The following is a 13,560-nucleotide window of genomic DNA, read 5'->3' as shown; positions in this document are numbered from 1 at the left end:
AAAAAAAAAAAAAAAAAACGAGATGTAGATTGTAGTCAGCCTGAACATTCTATAGGATTGTTTTCCTGAGTGCCGTTAGTGCACCTTGGAACCACAGAAATGTATGGGGGAGAATGTGGTGACATGGGCCTCCCTAAAGCTGGCCTGCACTCCACTGCCTTTCGGGAACTTGCTGGCTCTCGGCCCTAACAAGATGCATCTGCACTGTTCAGCATTTTGAACCTTAGGAACTTAAAGTGCTGTAGAAACACTAAATTCTACTCTGTAGCAGACAGGGGCATAAGACACAATCTCTCACATGTCAAAAGACCATTCGTTTTCCTGGAAAAGGCCATTCTTTTCTTCATGTAACAACTTGAACATATTTACTTAGGGACCTCTATTCTCTTCATAACCATCACCATCATCATGGTGTATATGAAGCAGAGGTAAAAGAAAAAAAATCAAAACTAGCCAGGCAAGGCGGCTCATGCCTGCAGTCCCAGCACTTGGGAGACAGAGGCAGGAGGATCCTGAGTTGAGGCCAGCCTGAGCTCTATAGTAAGACCCTATCTTGAAATAAAAATAAATCAAGACTTGGGCTGGGCAGGTAGCTCCATGGTAGAGCACTTGCCTCATATGTATAAGGTCCTGGGTTCAGTTCCCAAGCAATGAAAGACTAACCCTAGTATTAGAGCTATTAAAATTCAGGAATACATTTCACAATTAATTATGAAGATGAGGCCCTTTGGGAATAAGTTGGATGGCCCTGAGCCAGGGAAGAAAGAGCTCAATGCTCTTTGAGAAATGAGTGGGGCTTCCAGGGATCAGAGGTGGAGTTAGCAGAGTGAGGGGCGCTGGGCCATTTTCTTCTGGGCAGCCCCCCAAAGAGGCCCCTTTTGCCAATGGAATACAAAGTCACTGGAGGGCCCAGAACTATGTACAGACTGAAGTCTAAAACTGGAAGGTTTCCACATGAGAGGGAATGGACCAGGGATTTTTAAATTCAGAAATATTAAAATCCAATAATTCTGGTTGGCAAATTTAAATTGATAAAATTCCCCTTTTCCATGAAAGGTAATAGATTTACAGGCTTCAAAGAGGAAGAAACCGATTTTTATTTTGGAGGTGCATTATTCTGCCCATCATAGCACATAATCTTTGGGATTAGAAATGTGTTCCTTGCTGAGCGTGGTGGCGCACGCCTGCTATCCCAGCACACACAAGGCTGAGGCAGGAGGATTGCCATGACTTTGAAGCCAGCCTGGGCTACATAATGAGACCCTGTCTGAGAACAAAAAGAAAAAGGAAAGAAAAAAAAGAAGAAGAAATGTGCCCCTGTAGGGAAAGTAGGTCAAGGGGAAGGGAAGGGCTTGCCCACCATGGGCATGGACCTGAGTTCAAGTTCCTTAGTACTGTAAAACAAGAAGAAATGTGCCGCTGTGACTCTATCTGTAATGGCAGTGGGAAGCTGCAGTCCATTTCACGGAACATCTTTAGGCAACTTTGACAGAAAATAAACTTTCCTTTTTTTTTGGTACTGGGACTTGAACTCCAGGCCTTGTGCTTATGAAGCAGGTGGCAACACCACTAAGCTAAATCCCTGACCCTGGAAAATAAACTTTCTATCCTCAGGATTGCATTTAGCTACAGACAAAGTGAGTTTCTGAGCACTTGAAGACCTTTCCAGAGCATCAAACATTGGGCCTATTTTTCCCAGTACTGACTGCGTTATCACCAGCAAGTTGTTTCTCTGAAGGACGCATAAAATAAATATTCCAATTCTTTTCTTTTCTTTTTTTAGACAAGGTCCTGCTGTGTAGCCCAGGCTGGGCTCAGACCCACAGTGATCTTCCTGCCTCAGCCTCCCAAGTGCTGGGAATGCAGGTTTGCACCACCACGCCCGGCTCTCTCACGCCATTTCTTGCCCCTTTATAACTCATGAGACAATGAGATAACAAGCCAAGAGCACTGGGGAACACGCTCAGTGCTTGTTTTCCCTTGGGCTTCTTCAGTCCCCAGCCAGGCGCAGAAGCTCCTGTGCAGTCTTACAACATCGTGATGTGGGGCGCCTGTCAGCCCTCCACCTTTCATCTTGTTTCGGAGGCAACAGGAAAGATGGGACACCTGAGGTCCAGCGTGGCTTAGCTTCCCGAGTCACTACCTCATCCCCGCATGTAACGGAGCTGCCACTCAGAAGGTCAGCCTAGAATTCCAAATGGTTTCTTTCCAAAGTTTCTGGATTTTTAGCTTTCCCATCTGAAGACCTGTCTCCCACACTCAGTGGTGGTGCGGGAGTTTGGCCTTTGTCTCCATCCAGTCTGAGTCTCTCCCTCCCTGTCACGTATTGATCTCTCATCACTGGGGCCGCTTCTCTGGGATAACAGGTTCGGGCTCTGCACTCTCTGGCCACAGTGTCCTGCCCCAGCCTGTTGAGCCTAACTGCTGCAATAAAGACAAGAATCTCACTGTTTGCAGGGATGGATATGATCAACATACATTATATGCGTTGAAAGCCCCAAAGAAAAACTAGCAGGGAAGGGAGAAGGGAGGATAAAGAGGGGGAAGACGATCAAAGAATGTTGTATGCATAAAAGAATCTGCCGTGTGATTGGAGTCTATGTAGCAAATAACCCTGTTTCTCCAGTTCGTTTCTAGCCTGCTGCAGTGACACAGGCCTGGAATCCCACCACTTGAGAGCAACAAGGCAGGCAAATCACAAGTTCAAGCTCAGTTTGGGCAACTTAGTGACTTAGTGAGATGCTGTCTCGAAATATAAAATAAAAAGCTGGCTGGGGATTTAGCTCAGTGGTACCGCTGCCTGCCTCTCAAGTAAAAGGTCCTAAGTTTGATCCGCAGTACCCAAAACAAAACAAAAAAACAATCTGAATTCAGGATTTAGTTCAGTGGTTCTGCCACCTGCCTCATAAGTGCAAGGTCCTGAGTTCGATCTCCAGTACCAAAACAAAACAAAACAAAAACAAGAAAGCCACAACAACAACAAGCTGAAGGGCTGGGGATTTAGCTCAGCAGCATAGCACCTGCCTGGCAAGCTAAGGATATAGCTTAGTGCAAAAGGTTCTAGGAAAGAAAGAAATAAAAGATAAATACACTGTGTCCTGTTTGTGGTTTTCAGCAATCAAACTTGTGATAACTTGTTATGGATGCAATAGGAAACCACTGCAATCCTGTCCTGTCCGAGGCTGCTGGGTAGATCTGATGTCCCGTTGAACAGGTCACACAGGTGCTCCTATCAGGAGGGAGGCTGGTGAGCGTGGCCTCTACGAGACTGCGGACAAGAAAGAAAGAGGGAGAGTGTATTCAGTCAATATCCTCTGCAGCCTTCACAGAGGCTTCTCGGGCAGGGCCCCTGAGCCAGACTAATCACCTTGCAGCTCTTCACGAGTGCCACACACCACCGCCCTGGCCGGCCATCACTGCAGTCTCAGCCTTCCAGTGAGTCCTGTGGCACATGATGGTGGTTTTCACCAGAATTTTCTGGGGAGGTGGGGACAGAGTCTCGCTATATAGCCCATGCTGGCCTGGAACTCAGGTGACCTACCTGCCTCGGCCTCCTGAATGGTGGGATGCACTGAGAAAAAAGAAATTTTTATTTGACATCCAATTTCATTGCTAAAGCGTGGCCCCCTGGTGTAAAGTGTTTCTCCTTGGCTCCAAGGCTCCTGGGAGTGTTTGCTACCACAGTTAGGTGGTCCCAACATACATACAACATGACACAGCCTCACGATACAAGCATCCACTCAATCATCCCCACTCATCCACCACAGGGCAGCATCCGTGTGACCATCCTCAGAAGGACTGAAACGCCTCGGGGTGATGCTCCTGTTGAAACAGCAAAACGCCGGTTCAGTTGAATTAGCTTGCTAAGGCTAGTCCGAGAGGATGGAAAGCACCACAGGAGCCGAGCAGACAACGTGATCGCTTTATTGAGGCTGGTGGAGCAGTCTGCATTCATACACTGGGGACTGGCCCCGTCTGTTCTATTCTTTAGGAGGGGTTACAGATAAGACACGTCTGACACACATTTATTGGTTACAGAGTTTGAATATTTGTTAGCAGGACAGCTCAGCTGTAACCAGGCATGTGAGGCAGGACATGTTGAGTAAAGGAAATTTCAAGTGGGGAATTTCCCCATAGCAAGTCCAGCTTGAACCATGGAGACAAAATTCCCCTTTCACTGTGTCCTAAGATATGGGGCCAGCTGGCTCTGGGGTAGGTTGGGGGGACATTATCACCTTAGGTGGGAGATAGGAGCTGAAGATGGGAGGTTTGGGTCACTGGAATTTTTGAAACCCTCGAATACTACATGTACACAAGGTCCCAGTTAAGTATAACAGAGGGAATTAAATTTTTTTATAATTTAAAATTTAGTGTATGCTACCAATATTCTTTTTTTTTTGATACTCAAAAAGCTTTTCAATAGATAAAAGATTCCACTTGACTTCTGTAGTGTATGCTAATTTTGCACACAGAAAATTGCAATATACTTTACATACAATTTAACATAAATTTCCCTCAGAGTAAGTTATCTAAAATTAATCTAACAAGAGCCGGGCGTGGTGGCACACGCCTGTAATCCCAGCACTCGGGAGGTTGAGGCAGGAGTATCGCTGTGAGTTCGAGACCAGCCTGGGCTACATAGTGAATTGCAGGTCAGTCTCAACTACATAGTGAGACCCTGTCTCAAAAACAAACAAACAAACAAACAAATAAATAAATAAAATTAATCCAACAATATACTTTAGAGGGGAAGTTTGAGATAAGGTCTTGGTCTTTAGTCTAGGCTGGCCTTGAACTCACTACTAGCCCAGGCTGGCCTAGAATTTGTGGTGATTCTCCTGCCTCCTCCTGAGTGCTGAGACTACAGGCATGCACCACCACACCCAGCTACCAGTGTTCTTTTAAAATAAGGTTACCATTCTGTCTGAGTTTCCTTTTTATTTTGGGGGGTTTGGGTTTTTTTTTCCCGAGACAAATCTTACTAGGTAGTTCAGGCTGGCCACGACTGGCCTTCAGCATGCAGTGATCCTCCTACCCCAGCCTCCTGAGTGCTGAGGTTAGGCTGATTTTTCTTTTTAGAAACTGCAAGGCAAAGAAAATTGTGTAAATTGTACATGGTCAGGGAAGTGACTAAAAACGTCGTTGTAAAATATAAGAACAAATAATTCAGCGCATCTTAGGGAAGAAACCTCAGAATGTCGTTTGACCCTGCTGTGAGCTTCTGAGAAGCCCAGGATCAAATCACTTCAGAGTGAGAGTCGGGGCTGGGGAGCGTTGTGGAGGGGTGGTCAGAGAGTATGATTGGTTCTAAAAACTCTAGGTGTGGAGCTGGTGGTATAAAACTCCTCAAAGTTCCATCTGAGTTCTCAAACAAAACTACATAGTTGAAATATTTCATGCCAAGATTTGCTGGGAGCTTTACACCTGACCTGCTGGCACCCAACTGAGCAGTCTTCTGACTTTGAAAAAGGGCTGAGGGTTGGGCAAGTCTGGACCTCGTTCACCCTCAAGGGAAGACTGGAGACCGGATCAAGGAGGGAGCCCCCTGGAGTCCATGTCCAGAAGTGGGTGGGGCCTCCCCTCCATCAGCCCAGTTCCCTGGCCCTGAAGGCTGAAGAGAGCAAAGAAACAGACCTTGGCCTCCTCCCATCCCACTTCCTCTTTTCTGCCCCGCGACTCCTCACCTGGGCGGCTTCCTCCTCCATCCTGACCCATGGCCAGCTCTTCAGGGCGGGACCACTTTGTTCATGCTGTGGGCCTGGGAGCTGATGTTCTAGGTATCCACCAGCCAAGCATCCTGCCCAAAGGGGAAAAACAACCCTCTGTCTTGTCCTGGGGCAGCAAACCTCTAGGATCTCAGCCCACAGGTGGGAAGCAGGGAAAAAATTTAGAGAAGTACTTAAGTTCATTGTTTTAATATTTATAAAAGCAAGTCTCGTTTCACTTGTATATGGTAAACCAGAAACTCAAATGCAATTGTATCTGATTTAAATTTTTGTATTTGAAAAAGCTAGTTTTCATCTTTTCAGCTCAAGGTCATTTTTGTTTTACATTTCCCAGTCTTTTACTCTATTTTATTGCAACTCAAAGCAAACTGTTTGTTGCTGGACTGGGGATTTAGCTTAGTGGCACTGTGCCTGCCTCAGAAGTGCAAGGTCCTGAGTTCAATCTCCGGTACAAAAAAAAAAAAATCTCCAGTACCAAAAACAAACAAACAAACAAACAAACCGTTGCTGATCAAGGTGTGGAGTTAGAGGCCAGCCTGGGTAACCATAGCAAGACCTTACCTGAAAGCCAAACCAAACCTATTAAAGAAAACCATTTGCTGAGAGTTTATGAAGTCTCTTCTAGGCTTCTGGACTTATTGCTGCCCTCAGGGAGGTTTAAGTCCTTTTAGGCTTCTGCTGGCCCTGAGTTCCTCTATCATGCCCTCAACTTTGAACTTTTTTCCTTAGTGAACCCTCCTTGCTGCATCGTACTTCAAGCACCATTTGTTTCCTGTTAGAATCCCTAGGTATGGGATCTGTGTGACTCATGCTCACTCAGCCGCACACCACTTTCACAGAGAGGCTGCTGCCCTGCTGGGTTGCAGTTCCCAGCCGCCTTTGCACCAGGACAACTGCACTATGTGTGTAGGGCCGAAGCAATGCCAAGGTTGGCCAGCAACATCTCCTGCTTGGTCCTGGTAGTCTCCCTGCCCTCGCTTGACTGGATCTGAGGCAAGCTGGAGTCATTTTGTGTGGTAAATGTCTGGCTCCCTTTCAAATAGAATGAGTAGGGCCAGGGATTTAGCTCAGCGGTTCGGTGGCCTGCCTTGCAGGCTGAACCCGAGTTCAATCCCCGGTACCAAAAAAAAAAAAAAAAAAAAAGATTAAAAGAAAACAAATCTTTATTTTGGAATAACTTTAGACAACAGAAAGGTTGCAGAGAAAGGACAGAGTTCCTATGTACTCCCTCCTCCTTTTCAATTCCCCTAATTTACCACCTTAAATTACCGTGGAGTCCAGTACCGATATGTTGTTAAAAATGAAACTCTAGACTTTGTTCACATTTTACCAGTTTTTCCATTAATGTCTGTTCTCTTCTGGGACCTAATCCAAGATATCACGTCACATTTTGGTTGTTTCCTCAGCCTCTTCTGATGTGTGGCAGTGTCTCCGGGGTTACTTTTTCATGATTTTGAGGATTCACTTATTTTGTTGAATTCCACAATAATTTTTTAATCACCAGACATAAAATAAAACTATAGGGCTAGGTGTGGTAGCACACTCCTGTAATCCCAGCACTCCCGGAGGCTGAGGCAGGAGGATTGCCATGAGTGCTGTGAAGTAAGTTCAAGGATGGACTGTACTATATAACGAGACCCTGCCTCAATAAATAAATAAAAAGTGGAAAGGCTGAGATTTATAGCCAGGCAGTCTGAGTCCAGAGTCTGTGTTAATATTTCCACACTGCATAGTAGAAAACAGGCTCAAAGGGCATTCTGCTCCTCCAGGGTGGGGTTTGGAACCCGGTGACAGTTCCACCCCATGTCTGCCCTTAATCACTTGCAGATAAAGAAGAGGAGTGGGGTGGCAATATTCCCTAGGCCAGAGCTTTTAAGGACTGGTGGGACTGGGAGTGCAGAGGTGGCAGGAATTTATGGCTCCTACACATGCATGCCCAGATCAGGCGGCTTCTGCTGGGCCACACTGTACTTTCTTTTCACCCTAAGGAGCAGTGACCTTTACTTACTACAGGAGGACTTCCAGCCTGCCACTTTCTTCTCTTCCAGTGTCTAGGCCCACTCCTGAGCTGACCTTGGGCAAGGGGGAGCAGAGCTCCCTGCTGGAGAGACAGGGGTGTGTGGAGCCTAGAGCTGTCTGGGGAATTTTCAGGCCAACTGCTCCAAAGGACTCTCTGATCTCTGAATGTCCCCCCATCCCTTTTTTTCCCCCTTTTTGGTATTTAGGATTAAATTTAGGGCCTTCCCACTAAGCTACATTCCCTGGCCCTTTTTACATTTTGACAAGGTCTTGCTAAACTGCCGAGGCTGTGCTCCCACTTGTGATCCTCCTGCCTCAGCTTCCTGGAATGCTCAGATTACAGGCATGAACCAACAGGCCAAGCTTGAAATGTTTCTTTATTGGGACTTATATGGAGGAGGCTGAGGCATTTCACAGTTTGCCTGGGATTTTGTCTTAGCCTTTGCTGGATGTTGGTTCTTGCTCTCAATGATCTTAGATCTTAAACAAAGGGACAAGTTATTTCCACAGATTAAAGCAACAGTGTAAAGCAGCAGGTCTTCCAAACAATGCATGGGTTTTGACTACATTACTCATTTTCCCTTATGCAAACACAGAGATACCTTTTTGGAAAAAAAATGCAATGCCCTTTGGAATATTTTTCTTAAAACTCTAAGCATAAATTCCTAAGAAAGACATTTCCAGTGTCACTTTGTTCTTTAAAGTGAAATTCAGCTCATAGACCATAAAAGTCACCCTTTTATTTATTTGGGTTTTTTGTTTTGTTTTGTTTTGAGACAGGGTCTCACTATGCAGTTGACCTATGTAGCCCAGGCTGATCTCGAACTCACAGTGATCCTCCTGCCTCAGCCTGCCCAGTGCTGGGATTACAGGCGTGCACCACCATGCCTGGCAAATTCACCCATTTAAAGTCTGAAACTCAGTGGGTTTCAGAATTTCACAAAATTGTGTGACCACCAGCACATTTCCCATTACCCCAAAAGAAGTTACATGCTGCTGGGCATGCTGGTGCATGCCTGCAATCCCAGAACTCAGAAAGCTGAGGTAGGAGGATCTCCACGAGTTCGAGACCAGCCTGGGCTACACAGTGAGTTCAGTGAGATCCTGTCTCAAAAACAAAACAAGGGGCGGGGGAGAAAGACTGTGTCAGACTTCCATAAGCTTTGGCTTCCAAATAAAAACATTTAAAATGATTGACATTGATCAGCGAATCCCCGTATGTCCTGGGCTCTGCTTTCTTTGGTGACCAAGTCACTTCTTCTCCTGTTTCCTAGTGGTCAGGACCAGTTCATCATAGCTGATTCCTAGTCTTAATCCTACAAGGCAGGGGTGGTTGTTTCTCTAAGAGTAATTTAGATAGCCAGGGCATTGACCTCGCCACTCTCCTGCAGGCATGACCCCTCCCCCAGATATGGGGCCTATGGTGTTTGCTTATGGATTTATTTAAATAAAGTACAGTTTGTTTCTATATTTTTAATGCCTAAATTGTGGAGGAAGATCAAGGAATAACATGGTTAGCACATTTTCTCTTGCTATCCATTTGATTGGGTCCACTAACTGAAGTCAATAACTCCAACCTAAAAAATTACTAGAAAAACATAAGTGGCATCTCTGCTGGCACTATCATTAAAATAAGAAGCCTTGCTGGGCAAGGTGCCAAGGCCTGTAATCCCAGCACACAGGAGGCTGAGGCAGGAGGATCACTGTAAGTTCAGAACAGCTTGGGCTGCATAGTGAGTTCAAGGCCAGTCTGAACTACACAGTGAGACCCTGTCTTATAAGAAGAATATTTGTCAATTGGGATGGGGACATAGCTCAGCAGTGCAGCGCCTGCCTGGCAAATGCAAAGTTCTGAGTTCAATCCCCTATAAGGGGGGGAGACTAAAACTACATAAAATAAAAAATAAATATTTTAAAAATTATTGAGCTGGGGATTTAGCTCAGTGGTGCCACCACCTGCCTCACAAGTGCAAGGACCCAGGTTTGATCCCTGGTACCAAAAAAAAGGAAAGAAAAAAATTATTCATTTTACTGATGTTTTGAGAGCTTCAGTTTAATAATATGGGATGGAGGAGCTGGCAAAGTAGGCCATCCTACTTCAAATATGGAGGGATTGAAACTATGGTGGTGGGGCTAGAGCCCAACCACTGGGTAATGGAGGCTTCTAACAGTTACTGAGCTGGGCAGTAGCGTTGTCCTCAGCGTCTGTGTCTTAGGAGGAAATCTGACTGTAGTGTGTAGAAATGGAGAAAGATATGGAAAACGAGAAAATTAGTTTATGGCAAAGGTCCAGACAAGGGATGCCAGACAAGGTGGTTGCTGTGGAAGTCGGGAAATTGGGATCCATTAAAGAGGAATGAAGAGAATGAATCGTAGAAGTACTAATATTTGGTACTGTATATTATCAGGAGGAAGAAGAAGGGTTCAGATAGGACTGCATTTTCTGGCCCGATTGTGGGAAGATGAGGAAGCCCAGGACTGCTGGTGTGCAATGCGTGGCAGGAGTTAGGCTGGTCCATCTGACAGGCCTGCTGCTGCCAGTGCTACTATGCAGCTGGACAGTTAGGTAGGGGGAATTTCTTCCTGCAAAGGCAAGGAAGACTTATAACGGGAACAGCTCATTTTTATAGTGCTTAACCTCTATTGCCCCAAACCCTGAGGTAGTTATTACCTCATCAGTAGTAAAGGTTGATTATAGCCCCTGACTGCTTACTGTGTGAAAGCGCTTGGTTCCTGCAACTCCACAGGCAAAATAATATTCATTGTGATTATCATGTGGCTCAGTGCAAAGACTAGATGATTTACTGTGCTTTCTCCAGGGTGCTGGAAAGGTTTCTTTCTGGAACCTTCAGGGCAAAGGAATTTGGCAGCAACCTGGGCAGCAGCAGGCCAGCCTCCAGCTGCCACTATCTCCGCCACGTCTGTCTGGGCCTCTCCTGGATGCGGATGTTGCTACTTTATACATAGAGCTATATATGTCTCTCTTTGTATCTCCCCTATTCCATCTTCTCCCTCGGCGCGCTTCGCCCGCCTGCCCAGCAGGAAGGCCTGGACGACGGCCCCGACTTCCTCTCTGAGGAAGACCGAGGAGTAAGTTCTGTCTCCTTCTCTCTTGCGGAACTCTCCCTCCCCCTGGTCTCCGGCCCCTGGTGTGGTCTGCGGAGGGGGCTCCAGCATGTCTCTCTTTGTATCTCCCCTATTCCATCTTCTCCCTCGGCGCGCTTCGCCCGCCTGCCCAGCAGGAAGGCCTGGACGACGGCCCCGACTTCCTCTCTGAGGAAGACCGAGGAGTAAGTTCTGTCTCCTTCTCTCTTGCGGAACTCTCCCTCCCCCTGGTCTCCGGCCCCTGGTGTGGTCTGCGGAGGGGGCTCCAGCTGCGCGCACTCTTTCCTGGTCGCCCTTCTTCGGTTTCAACGCTGCGTCGGCCCCGCCCTCCTGCAGCGCTTCCTCCCGAGGGGCAGCTCCGCTCCCGGTTTCCCGCGGCCGCTCTGGTCCCCAGCCTCGGATGGGACCCTCGGGTGACCTCCTTTCTCCGGGGTTGGGTGGAGGTTGAGGCCGGAGCTGGAGCGCGCCCTCTCTCGCCACTTTGGGCCGAGAAAACCCATCCTCAGACCTTCTAGTTGGCACCCTCGGTTTTTGGCCTCTGGAACCCGCTCTTCCCACCCTTCTCTCTCCAGCGCTTACAGCACGGGCTCTTTTCTCTGGTTCAGGCTGGCCTTGAACTCACTGTGTTGCCCAAGCTGGTCTGGAACTCGCTGCACTCAGCCTCCCAAGTGCTGGGATTACAGGGGTTCGCCACCATGTCCGGCAGGTTTATTTTTTAATTTTTAAATTTTTTTCCCTTCTTTCTGGTACCGGGGATCAAACTCAGGACGTTGGGCTTTCGAGGCAGGCACGGTGCCACTGAGCTAAATCCCCGGCCCTAGGCTTATTCTTTATTACCCTTTTTGCAAGGATTTTTACAGTCACCAATTTCAACTGTTCTTAAATGTCCTTTGCCAGATTTTGCAAAATGCTGATAGACCACGGTGTTTTTACTTTTTTTTGTTGTTGTTGTTTTGAGACAAGGTATCACTGTGCAGTTCAGGTTGGCTTTGAACTCATTATGGAGTACAGGCTGGCCTCGCACTCAAGGCAGTCCTTTCTCAGCATGAGTGCTGGCCTGAGTGCAGGCACGCGTCACCAAGCCTGGCTTTTTCTAACAAAGAGAGCTCTTGCCGGACGTGGTAGCGCACGCCTGTCATCCCAGCACTTGGGAGCCTGAGGCAGGAGGATCGCTGTGAGTTCGAGACCAGCCTGGGCTACTTAGTGAGTTCCAGGTCAATTTCAACTACATAGTGAGACCCTGTCTCAAAAAACAAACAAAAAGAGCTCTTTTGCAAGGTTCCCTGGGTGTCCCCCTTCCCAGCTTTATTGAATTATAACTGATAGATGGTAATTATACATATTTGAGATACATAGCGTGATATTTTGATATATGTATACATTGTGAAATGGTTGTCACTATGAAGCTAATGAACCTAATTAACCCAGTTATCCCTAACCCTTCCGAAATTTCAGCAGAGATCAGGTGTATATTACTGTGGGCCCACGCCCTCGGTTGGGAGGTGTGGGGGATCGAACTCCAGGCCTTGCACTTGCCAGGCAGGCACAACACCAGACGTAAATTTTTGGCCCCAGGCGTATATTGTTATAGCCATCATTACTGGACATTAGGTCTCCGTGTCCAGAAGTTCGTTTTACTAATCTCCCCTTTGCCCTCCTGGGCACCCACTGCTGCTCCCTGGTAACCACTCTTCTGCTTTAGTATCTAGGGTCTTCAAGGCTGCAGTTTCTCCTCCCACTTCTCTCTCACCCTGTTGGCCTTTGGCAAGGGTGGTAATGTGTACGCACAGTGGCTAGTACAAGTGAGCACTTGAAAAATATTGATAGATGATAATTGCCTCTCCCTGTTGAGTGCCGTCCCTCCTTCACATTTCACAACCTGCATTTGTTTCCTGTTTTGATTTTACTGTGCATATCCACCTTAAATAACTCGAAAGCTTAAATCTGTTAATGGATTTTGGTGGGTAATTTGTGTGTGTGTGTGGTGGATGGAACTCGGGGTGTCACATGGTAGAGAAGTGCTTTCCCACAGCTGCATCCTCAGCACTAGCTGGTAAAATTTTGTAGAATATTTTTGCTGTTTGTAATGAGATGAAGCTGTATTAACAGATGACCTTTATTAAGCTTTCAAATAGTAAGAAAGATGCAGAAGTGCATCATTAATTTCTGGATAATGCAAAAGTGTGGATTTTAGTTTGTAAAAGTTAATTTCCAGTGTGTTATTGTGGGAGTCTGTAAATGTGTATTATGTATCTTCTGGAATAAGCCAGCTGAATTAGGTGAACAATTACAAACTACATATTAGATTTAAAATAAGGAAACCAGCAAGAGTTATTTGATGAAATATTCTAACACAAACTGATTTTTCTAAAATAAAGCATATTTATTTTAGATAAAACTTTGTCTCTTTTGTTGTCTGCCAGGAAAAGCAAACAGTATTTGTTTTCTTCTTAAATCTAATGCTCAGTAAAAGTATTAATTTTTTAAGTATTTACATTAATGATGGGAAAATTAGAATATTTTATATTGAAAAATTTCTGTGTGTGGTATTGGGGATTGAACCCAAGGCCTTTATACTGAGCTACATCCCTAGCCTTTTTTTGTTTTGTTTTTTTATACCGGGGATTGAACTGGGGCCCTTGCCCTTGTATGGAACCTCTGAGCCAAATTTCTGGTCCATCCCCAGCCTTTTTTTTTTTTTTTTTTTTTT

The 13,560-nt window shown here is 46.1% G+C and overlaps 1 protein-coding gene across 1 annotated transcript in view; it reads left to right on the top strand.

Annotated features, from left to right (window-relative positions):
* Positions 1–9,866: 9,866 nt before the first annotated feature.
* The window catches only part of Snx6 (sorting nexin 6), a 44,942-nt gene continuing 41,248 nt past the window's right edge, over positions 9,867–13,560 (top strand). Inside the window, exons 1-2 of the mRNA XM_019208874.2 lie at positions 9,867–9,896; positions 10,910–11,035. Of these exons, the coding sequence (XP_019064419.2) occupies positions 9,867–9,896; positions 10,910–11,035 (156 nt within the window). The remainder of the gene's footprint in view (positions 9,897–10,909; positions 11,036–13,560) is intronic.

The sequence above is a fragment of the Fukomys damarensis genome, unplaced genomic scaffold (assembly GCF_012274545.1).
Source record: "Fukomys damarensis isolate Sample0158 unplaced genomic scaffold, DMR_v1.0_HiC HiC_scaffold_17, whole genome shotgun sequence".
In the NCBI taxonomy this organism is placed as follows: domain Eukaryota; kingdom Metazoa; phylum Chordata; class Mammalia; order Rodentia; family Bathyergidae; genus Fukomys; species Fukomys damarensis.
Note: the sequence above shows the minus strand (reverse complement) of the source record. Positions and strands in the feature narration are given on the sequence as shown.